The sequence below is a fragment of the Ochotona curzoniae genome, unplaced genomic scaffold, assembly GCF_017591425.1.
Source record: "Ochotona curzoniae isolate NIBS_2020 unplaced genomic scaffold, NIBS_Ocur_1.0 contig_3622, whole genome shotgun sequence".
In the NCBI taxonomy this organism is placed as follows: Eukaryota; Metazoa; Chordata; class Mammalia; order Lagomorpha; family Ochotonidae; genus Ochotona; species Ochotona curzoniae.
Window position 1 is genome coordinate 292,334 of NW_024465926.1, and position 16,212 is coordinate 308,545.

General features: G+C 57.6%; 2 protein-coding genes and 1 non-coding gene across 4 annotated transcripts; 1 reads left to right on the forward strand and 2 right to left on the reverse strand.

Moving 5' to 3' along the window:
• The first annotated feature begins 2,595 nt into the window (after window positions 1-2,595).
• LOC121157685 (sulfotransferase 2B1-like) lies at window positions 2,596-9,800 on the forward strand. Its single transcript, XM_040982019.1, has 6 exons — window positions 2,596-2,737; window positions 6,015-6,229; window positions 6,763-6,889; window positions 6,960-7,054; window positions 9,019-9,199; window positions 9,685-9,800. The coding sequence occupies exons 1-6, from the start codon at window positions 2,596-2,598 to the stop codon at window positions 9,798-9,800; spliced, it is 876 nt and encodes a 291-aa protein (XP_040837953.1).
• A 2,117-nt stretch (window positions 9,801-11,917) lies between these two features.
• On the reverse strand, window positions 11,918-13,865 carry RPL13 (ribosomal protein L13). 2 transcript variants are annotated; one of them, XM_040982215.1, is made up of 6 exons: window positions 13,818-13,865; window positions 13,330-13,445; window positions 13,079-13,220; window positions 12,727-12,900; window positions 12,473-12,529; window positions 11,918-12,119 (listed from the first exon to the last, which is right to left on the reverse strand). In XM_040982215.1, exons 2-6 carry the CDS (start codon window positions 13,431-13,433, stop codon window positions 11,961-11,963), a joined length of 636 nt encoding a protein of 211 aa, XP_040838149.1. In that variant the 5' UTR covers window positions 13,434-13,445; window positions 13,818-13,865; the 3' UTR covers window positions 11,918-11,960. The 2 variants fall into 2 exon arrangements, with proteins under 2 accessions (XP_040838149.1, XP_040838150.1); XM_040982216.1 differs by having other exon boundaries at window positions 13,330-13,442; window positions 13,818-13,857.
• Window positions 12,955-13,037, reverse strand: LOC121158139. The gene has a single exon (XR_005884156.1). It is a non-coding gene; the product is annotated as a small nucleolar RNA MBII-202 (small nucleolar RNA).
• Window positions 13,866-16,212: the final 2,347 nt, after the last annotated feature.

Below are 16,212 nucleotides of genomic sequence, written 5' to 3' on the forward strand. Positions count from 1 at the left end.
TGACTTCGGATTGGCTCGGCTGCAGCCCTGGTAGCCACTTGGGGAGTGAATTAGCTGACAAAAGATCTTCCTCTCTGTCTCTCCTTCTCTCTGTATATCTGACCTTCCAATAAAAATAAATAAATCTTAAAATTTGTTATTACTAGGGCCCGGCACGGTGGCCTAGCAGCTAAAGTCCTCTCCTTGAATGCACCAGGATCTCATATGGTACCAGTTCTAATCCTGGTGGCCTCGCTTCCCATTCAGCTCCCTACTTGTGGTCTGGGAAAGCAGTTGAGGATGGCCCAAAGCCTTGGAACTCTGCACCCATTTGGGAGACCTGGAGGAAATTCCTGGCTCCTCGCTTCGGATCTGCTCAGCACTGGCCGTTGCAGTCACTTGGGGAGTGAATCATTGGATGGAAGATCTTCCTCTCTGTCTCTCCTCCTCTCTGCATATCTGACTTTGCAATGAAAATAAAATAAATCTTTAAAAAAATGTTATTACTAAATAAATAATTGGAAAGGCCAAGAGATGGAGAAACCAGAAAGAAAGATCTGCTGTTTCACTCCCCAAGTGAACTGTGCTGAGCTGGTCCAAAGCCAGGCGCTCCTCCAGGTCTCCCACGCGGGTGCAGGGCCCCAAGGCTTTGGGCCGTCCTCGACTACTTTCCCAGGCCACAAGCAGGGAGCTGGATGGGAAATGAAGCAGTCGGGACACAAACCGGCAACCATATGGATTCTTGGCAAATTCAAGGTGAGGATTTAGCCACTGGGCCATTGTGCTGAGCCCAGAAATGGTCAGTCTTGACGTGACCTTGGGCTTGTGCACTCTTGGCACCGGCACTTCCTTCTTGCAAGGTACCAGGAGCAGGAAGAAAAACCCTAACTGGTGCCAATATGGCATCCTGGTGCTTGCAAGGCAAACCTTAGCCACTGGGCCATCGTGCCTGGCCTGAGAGCTGGGAGGAGAAGGAGAAGGGAGGGGTGAGGGAGGAAAAGATGGAGGAGGAGGAAGGGAAGGAGGAGATGAACATGGCCCAGAGCTGATCACAGGAAGGTGCAGAGGGAACCCGGTGGTCACGGCTGCCTGCCCAGAACAAGGACTGGGCTTCTATCACGAGCTGTGGCATGAGGTGAGGGCATGGACAAGGCTGGGGACCTCATGACACGATTTCTGAAGGCACATCCCACCTTTGCGGATGTAATCGGGGAGGGGAGAGGGTAGCAAGCAACTGCTTGATTCTGCAAGGCAAAGCCCTGACCCAAGCAGATACAGCTGGGTTTGGGAGACATGTGTGCACCCATCTGTGAGAACTGCTCCCCAAGACAACCAGGAGCACAGCCCAGCACAGAGAAGACCACCAGCCTGCCCCACTTTACTCTCACATTAAAGGTAGCTGTTAGAGGGAGGGCTCAAGTGGGCCTGGGGAGACGGTTCAGGGGTGAAGCCCAGCAGTGCACACACACCTGGTTCTGAGCAGGGCTAGAGATGAGAGTGGCTGGGCACCAACATTACAGAAACAGCAATGGGGAGAGACAGGGACACAATGTAGCCCAGGAGGTAAAGGACCACAGGGTCTGGAAGACAGAAATATGTGGGCGTGGCAGGTGTGTGTGTTTGTGAATCTTAGGGGACTCCAGGTGTGTGCGTGTTAAAGAACTCCGTGTGTAGGTGTGTGTGAGAGCAGCAGCAGAGCAGCAGCAGCAGAGCAGCAGCAGGGGAATCCAAGTGGGCACAAGGACTCCTTCTCTACTGTCACTGGGAACTCTGCGATGGTAAGACATGTTTACAGGAACAAGAAATTTGGCCAAACTTGCGGTGGATGCAGTGCCGCCCAGCTGCCTCCAAGGCCAGCTACGTGGAGCAGGAGGCTTCCCCTCCCGCCAGAGGGGATGGAGCTCCACAAACCACAGACCCCCACCCTGCCTGAGGCCCCACTGTTGTGCGCAGGTTCCCAGAGATCGGATTCCTTTCCTCCCCTCCCCCAGTGAGGCTGGCATCCGGGAGCCAGGGGAGGGGCCTCATCCAGCCCACAGGTCCTCCGACCCCAGCCCAGCCCAATCCCACCGCTTGCTCTGCTGGCCCTGCATTTCCAAGGGAGGAGCTTCCTCAGAACTGCCTGAGTGGGTGAGCCACATTTTCCAGGGTCTGGCGGCCAGAGGACCTACCGGTGAGTCGGGCTCGGCCCAGCTGTGGTGGGGAGTGGAGCAAGGACAGGCAGGGGCTGCTCAGGGACCCTGGCCAGCTGTATACCACACTATGTCCCTGGTCTGGACAACTGCTGGTGAGGGTGGAAGGATCTGCTGCCCCCACCACTGATTTGAGGTTCCCTGGCTAGAGACAGGCAGTTCCGAGGACCATTCCTTGGGGCTGCCCACTGCCTGCAGCGCAGCCGTGGAATCCTGATGGAAGCTGCAAGCCACCGTCTCCCGGGGCACAGGAGAGGCTAAGCAGGGCCTTGGGGCCGACCTGGGGAGGGCAAGAGGGACTCAGGACAGTGGCCTGCAGCCAATCCATCAGCTGGCCCCAGGGGTAGCAGACTCCCCGGCTGCACTCCCATCTCAGCCTCACCGCCCTCCCCTTCAGAGCCCTGGGACACATCCTGCAGCCATCATGAGCAGAAGCCTGGACTCCGAGGAGGTCTTTGACGGGATCCGCTTTCCAGGATTCATCCACACCCCTGAGTCCCTGCAGGCCGCCTGCAGCTTCCAGTTCCAGGACACAGACGTCTTGTTGGTGACGTTTCCCAAGTCAGGTGAGGGGCGACGGAGCAGATGCCAAGCAAGGCAAATACCATCTACCCACCAGGCCTCTGTCTCTCCCAGTCCAGCACAAGCCCAAGTCCAGAGCCCCTGGAGTCTCCTCTGGCCTGGTGGCCGTGGGGCTCTGCCCCCAGGCTGCAGTGTCCTGGCCCTGGCTCACTAGCAGAGCTCCCTGTCCCTGCCCACCAAGCCAGGTCTGTGTGTTTTTGCCGGGCACACTGCATGCAGGATGACCATGGGTGACTTCCTCTGAGTCGCTCTGGTGTGTACGGTGTTTACTTTCCCTGGGCCTTTGGGTGAGAAGGTTTCCCAAAGCCTGGAAAGGGTGCAGGGCTATACAGGCACCCCCCTTCCCTCTACGCAAGCCGAGTCCCACCTTGGCGTTGGCAGGACCCTGAATTCAGACATGCCCCTGAGATGGGGCATCCCACACAGCCCTGCAGTTTCCAGAGGACAGCCCAGGTCTAGTGTGGCAGGACAGAAGCTAGGCCTGTGGGCTGGAAGCCCAGTGTGGGGAGAAGGGTTAGGGGAGGAGTGTCCACCCATTCCTGGGTGATCTGACCTTTTGGCCTAGCAGCAGGTGGCAAAGGACCTGCCCTGACTAGTCCTCTGTCCACTCTCCCCAGATCTCAACTCCCACTGCCTGCCCCTCTGGCTTCTCCCTCCAGGCCACATCCAGCGGCTGGGCTGTGGGTGGGCACTTCCCCATCAGTAGGGACGTGGCAGTACATGGTTGACCCTCTTGACCCCCCTCTCCCCGTCCACATCCTGGGTAGCCAAGGTCAGCACGACATCCCTGCCCACTGCCCTCCTGTGCTGCGGCTGCCCTGTGTGTCCTGGCTCAGAGTGCCAGCTGGCCTGTAGTAACCAGAATCAGGGCATACTGACTCCTCACACGTCCTGTGCCTTCTGAGGTACTGAGGCCTAGAGTCTCTGCCACAAGCTGATACCACACGGGGCAACTGCATCGCACACAGCAGTGTACGGGTGCGAGCACTGGCTCTGCTCATCGGGAGGACTCGGGTCCTACCCACGTGGCTTACACGGGTGAAGCTCCTGGCTCCTGTGTCAGCCTGCCTTGGCCCCAGCAGGGGGCTGGGGCATCTGAGGAGTACCCAAGCAGCTGTGAGCTCCCTCCCTGCCTTTCAAACACATTTTAAACGTTTAACACATTGTGTGTTATTCTGAGGAACATGATAGAATCTTGCAGCTGCCCTCCTGGAGTCTTCTCACACTGTATCCATCGCCCTCCATGGCCATCACACTACAATAACAGCTTGGAAGCCCACCATGACATCCCTGAAGGGTGCCACACAGAGCTTTTCTCAGGAGGAAATGTCATGGATGTACCTCCGGAATGTCTGTGTCTCGTGAGCAACAAAGGACCTTTGAACCTCAGTGTCATGCAAAGGGTGAGGTCCATATGTTGATAGACAGCTTGGTCATCGTGAGCTTTAACCATTGAACTGCAGATACCTGCAGAAGCAGGACCATGAGGAGACACAGGCACACGTGTTCCAGTAGATGCTCCCCATGTTGCTGCCATGAGGCAAGGAGGTAGAGTTTCCACAATATGGCAGACATTGCGGATCCTGCATCCTCGTCACGGGTGGGTCAGAATCACATAACACACTTTTACTTTGAAACTGGGCGCCTATCACCTTCACAGGATTCCAGCTGAACACGTGCCCTCACGTCCTCTGCCCACACTCCTTGGTCCTCCGTGCCCTCACGTCCTCTGCCCACACGTCCTCTGCCCACACTCCTCGGTCCTCCGTGCCCTCACGTCCTCTGCCCACACTCCTCGGTCCTCCGTGCCCTCACGTCCTCTGCCCACACTCCTTGGTCCTCCGTGCCATCACGTCCTCTGTCCACACTCCTCGGTCCTCCGTGCCCTCACGTCCTCTGTCCACACTCCTTGGTCCTCTGTGCCCTCACGTCCTCTGTCCACACTCCTCGGTCCTCCGTGCCCTCACGTCCTCTGTCCACACTCCTCGGTCCTCCGTGCCATCACGTCCTCTGCCCACACTCCATTCTTTGTGGCTTCCCACATCCCTTCCACATTTCCCTCATCAGACAGTAGACCTATGTGGCCATCAAATTTTGTACTCCGAACTTCAAAACCAGGCGCTAAGATGAGTATGTCTTCCTAGTTCTCATCTGTGTTCACACATCAGAGGGAACCCTTTCTTCTTGTAGCATTACTCAAAGGCCATAGTAACCATCCACCTAAAACTCAGCCTGCTATGGAACCAGTCAATTTCAGGCCCCACGTGTAGTTGCCTCGGCTGGGATGGACATAGTTCAGGTCTTTAGTTGGAAAAGTTGAGGAACCCAGATCTCTATCATGGGAGGGGAGAAAGGTCATGGCTTCTGTGGTTTCTGCTCTGGGTCATAGGGTATATCTGATGTTCCTTCTCTCTCTTTTTGTTGTTATTTTAAGATTTATTTATTTTTTTTATTGGAAAGACAGATAAGAGTTATGGAGAGGAGAGACAGAGAAAGATTTTCCATCCACTGGCTGACTCCTCAAATGGCTGTGTGGGTGGAGTTCCCTGATCTGAAGCCAGGAAACAGGTGCCAGGATCCTCTTCTAGGTCCCCTACATGGATACTGGTCCCAATACTTTGGGCCGTTCTCCACTACTTTCCCAGGGCACAAGCCAGGAACTGGACAGGAAGTGGAATAGCTAGTCGGAACATGAACTGGTGCCCATATGGTATGCTGGTGCCTGCAAGTGCCAGATTAGCTAGTTGAGCCATCATGCCAGCCTCTGCTATTTCTCTGTAACCCCACTCTAGGATGTCCCTCTGTCTTCTCTGCAGCATGTCCTGCTCCATGTGGAGATTAGGCTGCTGGGATGATGCAGTCACCCAGGTGGCGTGAGGACCCTTGGAAAAGAGAGCGCCCCTGTCGCCCCTCCACTCTGTGAGGGTCCAGCCGGGGGACAAGGATGTGGTCTCCAACAGAATCCACATCTGCCAACACCTGGGCTCGCAGCCTCCAGGCCTGTGGGAGAGAACTTGATACTCCTGTGCCCTGGGCTGGACCCAGCTAGGTCTGGCTGATGGGCAGGGATGGGACAGCTGAGCTGTGTGCTGGCCACGCCCCTGGTCACAGATGGGCCTTTCATGGAGACAATGCAGAGCTCACAGGCAACAACCAGGGACTCATAGGAGGTGGCACGTGCCACAGGCCCAGAACTGGCCAGGCCCTGTGCAGTCTGTCTGTGCAGCTCACCAGGGCGCCTCTCCCTGCCTGGTTGTACAGGTACCACATGGATGCAGCAGATCCTGAGTCTCATCTTCTGCAAGGGCGACCTGTGGCCTATCCACCACCGCCCCAACTGGGCACGCATGCCCTGGCTGGAACACATCTCCTTCCAAGGCTTCCTGGCCCAATGGGACCCCACGCAGTCCCGCCTACTCACCACTCACCTGCATGCCAAGGCCCTGGCCCCTGCCCTGAAGAAGTCCAAGGCCCGGGTAAGGAACAGGCCTCTGTCTTCCTGCCAAGTAAGACTGGGGGACTGGCTCTCAAGGCATGGACTTCTGGAGGTGTCATTCAGGGGAGAAGGGTCGGCAATGAACAGAATCCCAGCTTGAGCTGAGGAAGGATCTATGATGTAGCAACCCTCTTCTCCGCCAGGCCAGGGGCATGGCATGGCGCTGAGGGTCAGCTCAGGCCATGAGAAGGTGGAGAGAGTCAGGACAGTTGCCCAAGTTGGCCTGATGGACGGCCCTTCCATGCCTGGAAGCCTATCCACACCACAGGTGCCTCCAGCCAGAGCCTAGGGCACGGCCTCCCCAGCTCTGGAGCCTGATTACCACAGCATAACTGCTGAGAGTGAAGGGACAGAGCATGCCAATGCCTCTGAACAGGCTCCCTGGGGCCAGCTGTCCCAGGCAGTCAGGCCCAGCCCAGGAGTGTGCCCACAGTTGGCGCCCGCCTCACCCTCTTCAGGAGGGGAGCCAGGAGGACAGGCCGAGAAAGCACTGAGCACTGGGCTCTCCCACAGGTGGTGTACATGGCACGGCACCCCAAGGACGTGCTGGTATCCTTCTACCACTTCCACAGAATGGCCAGCTTCCTGCCAGACCCCAGCTCCTTCCAGGACTTTATGGATGAGTTCCTCGAGGGCACAGGTGGGTCTCCTGGGGCCTCCCCTCCTGAAGCCCTGGCTGGGCTTCTCTGAGGGCCGCTGTTCTCCCCCAGGCTTCTACAGCTCCTGGTTTGACCATGTCAAGGGATGGCTGAGCCTCCTGCAGGACCTCAACATGCTGCTCATTACTTACGAGGAACTACACCAGGTAGGTCCTCTGGTCCCCAGCTCCTATAGAACCTTCTGGACAGGCTCACCAGAGCTGGGGGCTGCCAGGCCTGGCAGTCTGCTATAGCTCCCGTTGGGCGTTCTCCAGGGCTACACTCAGCTACAAGATTCGGCTGCAGAGGACATGAAGCTTGGTTTCAGGAGCTGTTTTGTGTGCATTTTAAAATGTTTTAAAATTTTGTATCTTCTTTTGAATATTGTTTATATAGTTAAAGGGAATGGATACCATTCTGACTAGGATGGGAAGGTCATATGTTTTAGAATTTGTTATTCAATTTTTCACAAACTTTAACTCCTTATTTTCCCTATGTTACACACCTAGTGTACAAATTTTATTATTGTGTTCACCCACCAAAAGTCTTTAGTTCATATCTGATTCCATTCATAAGCTTAGATAAGCACCTTCACCTGTTTTAACTGTTAATGGACTTAATCTGCCTGTCTTTGGAATCCTACAACAGTCTCACAGAACTGATATGTCTTGGGTCCAGCCCTCCCCTTACAAGCACTGGGATCCAATTTGAGCACCAATTGTGTCACGGCTGCTGCACTGTTGTGGCCTGGGAAGGTAGTCGAGGACAGCCCATGCAGGAGACCTGGAAAGAAGCTCCTGGCTCCTGATCAGCGCAGCACTGACCGTGCGACCACTTGGGGAGTGAATCATTGGATGGAAGATCTTCCTCTCTGTCTCTCCTTCCTCTCTGTCTCTCCTCCTCTCTGCACATCTGCCTTTTCAATTTTTATTGGAAAGGCAGATGTACAGAGAGGAAAAGAGGGACAAAGATCTTCCACCCGATGGTTCACTCCCCAAGTGGCCACATTGGCCAGAGCTGAGCAGATCCAAAACCAGGAGCCAGTTCTTCTGGGTCTCCCACACAGGTGCAGGGTCCCAAAGCCTTGGGCTGTCCTTGACTGCTTTCCCAGGCCACAGGCAGGGAGCTGGATGAGAAGTGGGGCCACCAGGATTAGAACTGGCACCTATATGGGATCCTCACGCATTCAAGGTGAGAACTTTAAGCACCATGCTATCACGCCGGGCCCTGAAGTTCATTTCTTAATGATGCATCTTACTTACCTCATGCCCTGGACACACGCCCAGGGGTCCAAACTTGTGGGGTAGGAGTTGCCACATGGTCCTCGCCTGTTTTTGTCCCCAGAGTTCGACAGTGACTCTAACACAAGACAAGAATAAGTGGGGAAAATCATTTTAAGTGGCTTGAGTTGAGCGGAGCAGACACAAGCGTGAGGTCAGAGCTCAAATGGCTAACCCTCCATTTGCAAGCTCTGCCATCCAGGAGCCATGTCTTCAAGCATGGGAGAGTTCCTCTGGCCTCACGGGCAGCCTGTGTCTCTTACTTCCTTAATTGTTTAGTCTGTTGAGCCAGGGCTGCTGCTGAGGCACAGCACATTAAGCTGCTACCTGTGACATTGGCATTGTTTAGGGGTGTCCCCAGCTCCCTGCGGAATACACCTGGAAAGCATCAGCAGATAGCTCAGGCAGGCTCCTTGTACTCACATGGAGACACGGGTGGGGGAACTGGATCCGCCCTGGCTGCTGGAAGATCTGTCTTCCACACCCCTTCTCTGTAACTTTGCTTTTGAAATGATAAATTGTATACATAGATCATTTTTATTGGAAAGTTCCCAAAAAAATTTTTTTTCTACTTTTCCTAATGACACATCCATTTGTGTTTACCCCACCCACCCATGTACCATCTACCTACCCAGCCATTCTGTCCATCCTCCATCGCTTCATCCACTGTGTCCACCTAGCCATCTTATTTTTAGGCTTACCCTACTTCCACATTGTGGAACATTCTACAGTCCTGACTTTTCATGAAATACTGGATATTTTTTCGCGGAGTTGTCCCTCATCACTGGACATCTGCCTGTGCCAAGCTCTGGCCGGTGTGTGCCCTCATGGCCTTTCCTCTTGGGACGCAGGAACCCAGGAGCACCCTCCAGAAGCTCGCCCGGTTCCTGGGGCACCCGCTGAGCCCCCAGGAGGAGGACATGGTCCTGCACCACAGCAGCTTCGCCTTCATGAGCCAGAGCAGTGTGTCCAATTACAGCCTGGTGCCCAGGGAGGTCATGGACCAGGCGCGGAGCAGCTTCATGCGCAAAGGTAGGGCGCGGGCGCTGGGCAGCCATGCCGACCGGCGCACCACACGGGGCATAGCGGCTCCGGAGCTGCGGGGCCCAGGACCCCCAGACTCTGAGGGGCACGCCGGCTCCTCAGGGCTCCGCGCCACAGCCCTGCGACGACTGCATGCGCGGGAAGCAGCCAGAGGCGTCGGCGCATGCGCACGCAGGTCACCTGGCCTGCGCGCGCCTAGGTAGGGGACGCTGGCTCCCGTCGCCACTGGACAGTGCGCCGGCAGATGGGAGCCGCTCTCTGCCTCTTGCATACACACGTTTTATGAGGGCCCTGTTTACCGGTCACTCCCTAGTTGTCTGCAGCTGCAGGGCCTGGGCCAGGCTGTCTCCCAGGCCTGGATAAGGAATGCGGTGCCCCAGGCCCTCCTCTGGAACACCGGGGTACCATGCTAGGCGGTCTCTCAGAAGAGCTTGCTACTCACACCTCTGCCCTCCCCTGCCCCTTGCCCACAGGTGTTGTTGGAGACTGGCAGGAGCACTTCACGCCAGAGCAGAATGCCAAGTTCAATGCTGTGTATCAAGCCCAGATGAAAGACTGCAGCCTTCACCTGCCCTGGACCATGGACTGACCACCCTCACTCACAGGACCCGCCCTCCCCCTCAGTGCCTGCCCCCTGGCAGTGTCCCCAGACTGCAATAAAAATAGTTTTTGTCATAGGACTCTGCCCTCTTCAGATGAGACCTGCCCCGCCCCCAGGACTCCCGTACCCTGGAAAGCCTGGGCTGCAGACTCAAGGCCTTTCTTCCTCCAGTCTCCTGTTGGTGACCTGATGCCAGTGACCTCATCCATAGGCACAGTCATGTCAAGATGCCTTGGGCCTGAATTCACGCATCTGTGATGGCAAGGCCGAGCAGGCACCTCCTGATTGGGGGGGGGGGGGGGAGTCGCCGCACCGCCAGGAAAGGGTGGCAGCAATTAGGCAGTCACAGCCTCCAGCTGCTCAGCCAGCCCAGGACTGACTCTGCTGTGGGGCAGGCTGCAGTCTGACCCAAAGGAACACAGATGCTGTAGGGACAGCACGGCCATGCCCCACCCTCACCCCTGTGGGACTCTGTCCTGCCCAGGGATGGAGGCCAGTCACTCCAGCTGAGGAGCCAGTCCACTCACAGGTCTCTGGATGGCTTCCCTGCCCTGACCGGCTGAGGCAGCCATTCTCACAGGGAATGGCTGGCTGGGGTCTACAGTGGTGTGCTGCACATGAGCTGTGGGCAGTCTCTGGACCATGGTCTCCAAGGAGCAACTGGCTGCCACTGGTGACCTGCTCAGCCGCAGCCTGTGGCCACTGCCCACAAAGTCCTCAGCACTCCTGTGTGGATACCTACTGGTACCCACCCACTTAACCCAACTCTACTTGTGGTCATTCCACAGCCAATTGAGAACGCTGGGACCCCAGTGCGGCCCCTGCACCACTCATTCAAGGATTCTTTCTGTACCTCAGGCTAGGGACCCTATACCCGCTCCCCGCCCAACCCCAACAATTGGAACCTTAAACCCAATTCCAGTCCTAGGCAACAGTCTTCATAGTGCCTCTGGTAGCCACTGTGCCCTCCCCACATCCTAGTCCTACAGTCGGTCTGGCTCCAGCAACATGTGGAGGTCCAGCAAGCACCTACTGTGTGCTGCTGCAGAGGGCTACCCCATGGTGTTGGCACCCCACTCATCCCAGACCGCAGCTTGGTGGTTCTAGCAGTCAGATCACCCCAAAATGGCACACAGCACATTGGGGAAGCCTATGGAGGAACCAGGTAGGGAACCTGCGACCTTCACCCCAGATGGGACCCAAGAAAGCTCTCCACAGGTCATACTAAGGTAGGGACTGTTAAGGCCTGTAGGAAAGACTATAGGGTCAGTTAATGGCCAGGAAGTGAAGGCCAAGGTGACAGCTGCACCAGAACTACCACTTGGGAACAGGGTCCCCCAATCCTTAGTGATTCCTAGTAGAGACAGGGAAGAACCCAGTTCATTGGTGACTGCAGGGACAGGCCAGCATATGGGATTGAGGCCCCTACCCTGGGTGCCCCCGTCACCTCACTTTGCATCCAGCCTGGGGAAGCAGTAGGGGACAACCCAAAGCCTGGTGCCCCTCTAGCCACGAGGGAAACCTGGAAGCTCTTGGCCCTTGTGGCCAGATGCGAAGTGAGCCAAAGGACAGAAGAGCTCCCCCTGTAAATCCTTTCAATTATAAAACACATAAAAACACACACACACACAAACCCTGGCAGTTCTCATCCCTTGCCCATCAGGTATACAAGTATCTCAACTTGCAGGGCTGCAGCCTACCAGAGCTTTAGTCCAGGCTTCCTGCGGGCTCACAAATCCCTTATAATCAGTGGGTCTCTCAGATTTACTGGAAAATACACCTCCCGTCTACTGGCTCACCCTCCAGACATACAGCTATGTGTGCCAGGAAGAAGCCAAGCTCTTCTGGGCCTGCTTATACAACATGGGCCAAGAACCTGGAGTACAGTCCTGTGTCTGCTGGGCACATGGGAGGTAACCACAGTGCCAGGTTCTTCCATTCCCGGGAGTAGGAGGTTAGGGCTCAGAGTCATGCTGTGGAAAGCCAATTCTTTCCCATTGCATCCCACCCCGCCCCCCGCTGTGCTACAAGCCATGGTCACCAAGTAAGCCCACCACCCGGGCCACGGAGGATGCCCAGCCCCCACCAAGCCAGGAGACAGCACAGACCGGCCGCACTGTGCATTTATTAGACAAATCCAACAAGACCCTATTTTTTCTTCTCCACATCCTGTTCTGCTGCCTCCTTGGCCCTCTTGGCACGGATGCCAAACAGCCGGGCATTGGCACGGGCCATGCGGAGACTGGCAAAGGCTTTGAAGTTCTTCTCTTCCTCGGTAATGACCCTGGCTTTCTCTTTTTTGTAGACCTGCAGAGAGAGGAAATCAGAGAATGCACGAGTGCCCAGCAGTGGCCACGGAGACCAGAGTTCAGGAACCCCCAGGACCTGGCCAACAGCAGCCTGGGGGCTGAAGTGTTGCACCAGGCTCCCATACGGGTACCAGATTGTGTCCTGGCTGTTCCTCTTGCCTTCCAGCTCCCTGTCTGTAGGCTGGGAACAAGGACAGCCCAAAACCTTGGGACCCCAGCACCCACGAGGGAGATCCAGAAGAGGCTCCCGGATTTGGATTGGCTCAGCTCAGGCTGTTGCAGCCACTTAGGGGAGACAGCCAGAGGACAGAACTAAGTCAACAACATGAATCTCAAAGTGCACCAACTTACGTTTCGGATGGGCATCACTGGACCTGTGAGCTGGGTGGCCAATTTGAGTTCTTCAGCCTGCACATCAAACAGGAGCAAGGCACTTCAGCATCCAAGGCTCATCACCCACCCCAGCCTATGGGACGCCGCCAACTTCCTGGGTCCCTTACCCCCCCCCAGGAGTGCAAACTGGAGGCATATGTGGCCCTGCAGACACACACTGCATCCACCCTGTCTGCCAGCCCCCAGCATCCCCCAGCCCGACCCGCACGCACCGAGCTGTCGCCCTTCTTCGGGGCAGAGGGCTTGCGTGGGAAGAGGATGAGCTTGGAGCGGTACTCCTTGAGGCGCTGCACGTTGGCCTGCAGGGACTCGGTGGATTTGTTCCGCCGCCTCGGGTCTACCGAGATGCCGATGGTCCGCGCCAGCTTCTTATGGATGCCGGCCACCTGCGCAGACACGCACGCTTGGAGCCGCGGTGGCCGGCGCGCTGCCCTGGCCCCGGGGAGCGGCTCGGCAGTCAGATGGAAAAGGGTTCAAGTGCGCTTTCATCACAGCGCTGCAGCGATTCCGGAGATGGTCATCACGCCGAGCCCCCCGCCCCGCCCCGCGCCCCCGCGCACTCACCCGCAGCTCCTCCAGGCTGAAGCCGCGCCCGGCCCGCACCTTGGTGTGGTAGCGCACGGTCGGGCAGCGCACGATCGGCCGGATGGGCCCGGACGCCGGCCGGGGCGCGATGCGGCGAGCTCGGGCCTGCCGGGCCTTGCGCCTGCGGGGGACGCCGGGGTCAGCGGGCCGTGCTGCTCAGGGCGCCCGTCCCCCTCCGGGGCAGGTCCGACTCGGCGCCCGCCCTCCTCCTCCCGGCCGCCCTCGCTCACCTGCGGATCTTCCGCGCCGGCTGGTTGAACCACGTGGCCACCCGCCGCTGCCAGTCCTTGTGGAAGTGCGGCTTCAGGATCATGCCATTCCTGCTGGGCGCCATGGCTGCTGCCTGCTGCCGCGGGGGCGAGGACAGTGAGCGGCCGGGCCGGGACGCCGCCGCGGGCAGCCGCAGGGCCTCGGGGCCGGCTAGAGGCCCGGCCTGGACGCCGGCGTCCCCCCGGTCCTCGGCGGCCTCAGCTCCGGCCCGATGACGGCGGATTCACCGCGAGCCGCCCGGACGCCGTCCATGGCGGCCCAGGCTCTGCGTCCCCCCGGGCCCGGGCGGCCTCAGCACCGGGCCGATGGCGGCGGGCACACCGGGCCCCTGCCGCACAGACACCGGCATCCCCCCGGGCCGATGGCGGCCTCGGCACCCGGCCGATGGCGGCGGATCCACCGCGAGCCGCCCGGACGCCGTCCATGGTGCCGACGCGCACACACTCACCTGCTCGACCGGAGAGCAGAGAGGCGGAAAGGGCGCGGCGCCGCGGGGCCCGCTGGGATGGTCGCAGACGCAGCCAATCAGGAGCGCCGCGCCAGTCTGGCCAATGGGAGGCCGGGAGAGCCGGACGTGACGTCAGGCCGCCCCGCCCCGGGCTCCCGGGGCCGGCGCGAAGTCGGGGTTAGAGGTTTTCGGATTAGAACCCGCTTCCCCGCGTGTCCCGCCGGTGCCGGGCGAGGCCTTCAGCCCCGACTTTCCTGTGAAATAGGCTTTCAAGGCAGAGGTGGCCCGGCGGGTGCGGAAGTGACGTGGCAGCCCCTGGTGCTGTGCTGCTCACCTCCCCCGCCAGAATCTCCTGGCACGGCGGGAGGCCCAGGCCCGGTGCTGCCCAGCAGCTTCTGCGAGGAGGACGTGAACAAGGACCCGCAGCCCGGCCCTGCCTTGGCCAGCCTTGCTGACCGCACACGGTCCACGCTGAATCCTCCTCGCGCAGGTGCCAGGCTCCCTGCCTGTGGCCCGGGAAAGCAGTGGCGACGGCCCAGAGCCTTGGGACCTGCACCCAGGTGGGAGACCGGGAAGAGGCTCCTGGCTTCAGATCGTCTCAGCAGTGGTCTCTCTCTAAATCTGCCTTTCCAACAACAACAAAAACTAAGATGCACTTAGACCATAATACATGTTTAAAATGTAAAGGGGGCGGGGTGGAAATGAAAGCACACCTTAGTCCTCCGCCCTCTTCCAGGAGAGCCGCCGTGGCCAGTGGCCTTCTGCCACCCTCCCCTTCACGGGTGGACTCGGGGATTAGCAGACCAGTACTCCGCTGGCAGCAGACACGCCTGCCTGGGTCACGTTTCTCAGCAGTAACCATGGGTTGGCCTTCATTCCAACGTTCCCCTCAGACCTTGCTCCGGCCTCAAACACCTGCAGCCCATTCATGGTCTGCATGGACCTGCCCTGACCCACACCCCCACCTGCTCATCTAGGCACCTGGCTACAGTCAGAGGGTCTGCTAGGAACTGAGCTAGCTGCACCCAGTGTGTCACAGAACGTTCCGCACTGAGTCATGCACAGAACACTCAGCTTTTGCACTGTTCCAAGAACAAGGAACAACTACACAACCATCTTTCTCCCACAGACTCAGATGCGGTTAAGGGTGAGACTGGTATGGGAGGCCACAACTCCCAGACCCTTCATTAGGCATGGCCTGTGAGGACCACCAAAGGGCTACTCAAGGGCAGGGCATGGAGGCCTCCAGCCGCAGCACCACAGTCCCTGGCTGTTGTGGCTGTCTGGGGAGTGAACCAGTGGTTGGAAGACCTATTAACCTGGGTTTCAAATACATCTTTAAAACTCCATTAACGCCCCTTTAGGCCAAGCACTCCTGGGTGAGAAGCTCCAAGGTGGATGGACAGAACTTGTGGCTGCCCCGGTGCTGGCACTCCTGGGCGAGGCCCTTGGAGGTAGAAGATGAACTGAGTGCGGCTGGGCTTACACTAGCTGGTGGCTTACAAGCGCCTCCCAGAGCTAGGTCTACACAAGTTTTCAATCCAGGACAGTAACAGCTTGTCTTTCAGCAGTAGAAGCTCTCAGATACTCTTGCTTATGAACCCAGTGCACAATAGCTTAGCAGCTCAAGTCCTCGTCTTGCACGTGCAGGGATCTGATGTGGGCGCTGGTTCTAATCCAGCTCCCTGCTTGTAGCCTGGGAAGGCAGCTGAGGACAGCCCAAAGCCTTGGGACCCCACACCCAGGTGAGAGACCTGGAAGAGGCTTCTGGCTTCAAATTGGCCTAGCTCCGGCCGTTGTGGCTGCCTGGGGAATCAATGGATAGATCTTCCTCTCTGACTTAAAAAAATCTTAAAATACTCTTGATTTTAAATAAATACTACAGTAGGGGCAGGTGCAGAGGCCCAGCAGTCTGACCCTCTGGCTGCCAGCTGTGGCATCCCACGTTCATATCAGTGTGCTCCTGGGCTGCTCCACTTTCCATCTTGCTCCCTACTTATGGTCTGGGAAATCAGTGGAAAATGGTTAAGTGCTTGGGACCCTGCACTCATGTGGAAGACCTGAAGAAATTCCTGGCTTCAGCTCAGCTCCAGCTGCTGTGGCTGCTTGGGGTACCAGTCTCTCCTCTCTGTACATCTGCCTTTAAAATAAATATAAATCTAAAAAACAAAAAGCATTAGGAGCTGGTGCTGGAGCCCTGTCCAGATGGCACAGCCATTTGGAGTGAACACTGGATGCAAGAGTGCCCTGTTACCTTGCCTTTCAAAAACAAGATGTGGCACAGCAGCTCAGTAGGCCCTTGCAATGTGCAACATCAGTGTCCCTTGTAAGTGCCGGTTCATGTTCCATCTGCTCCACTTTAGATTCAGTTCTGTGCTAACGGCCTGGGAAAAGC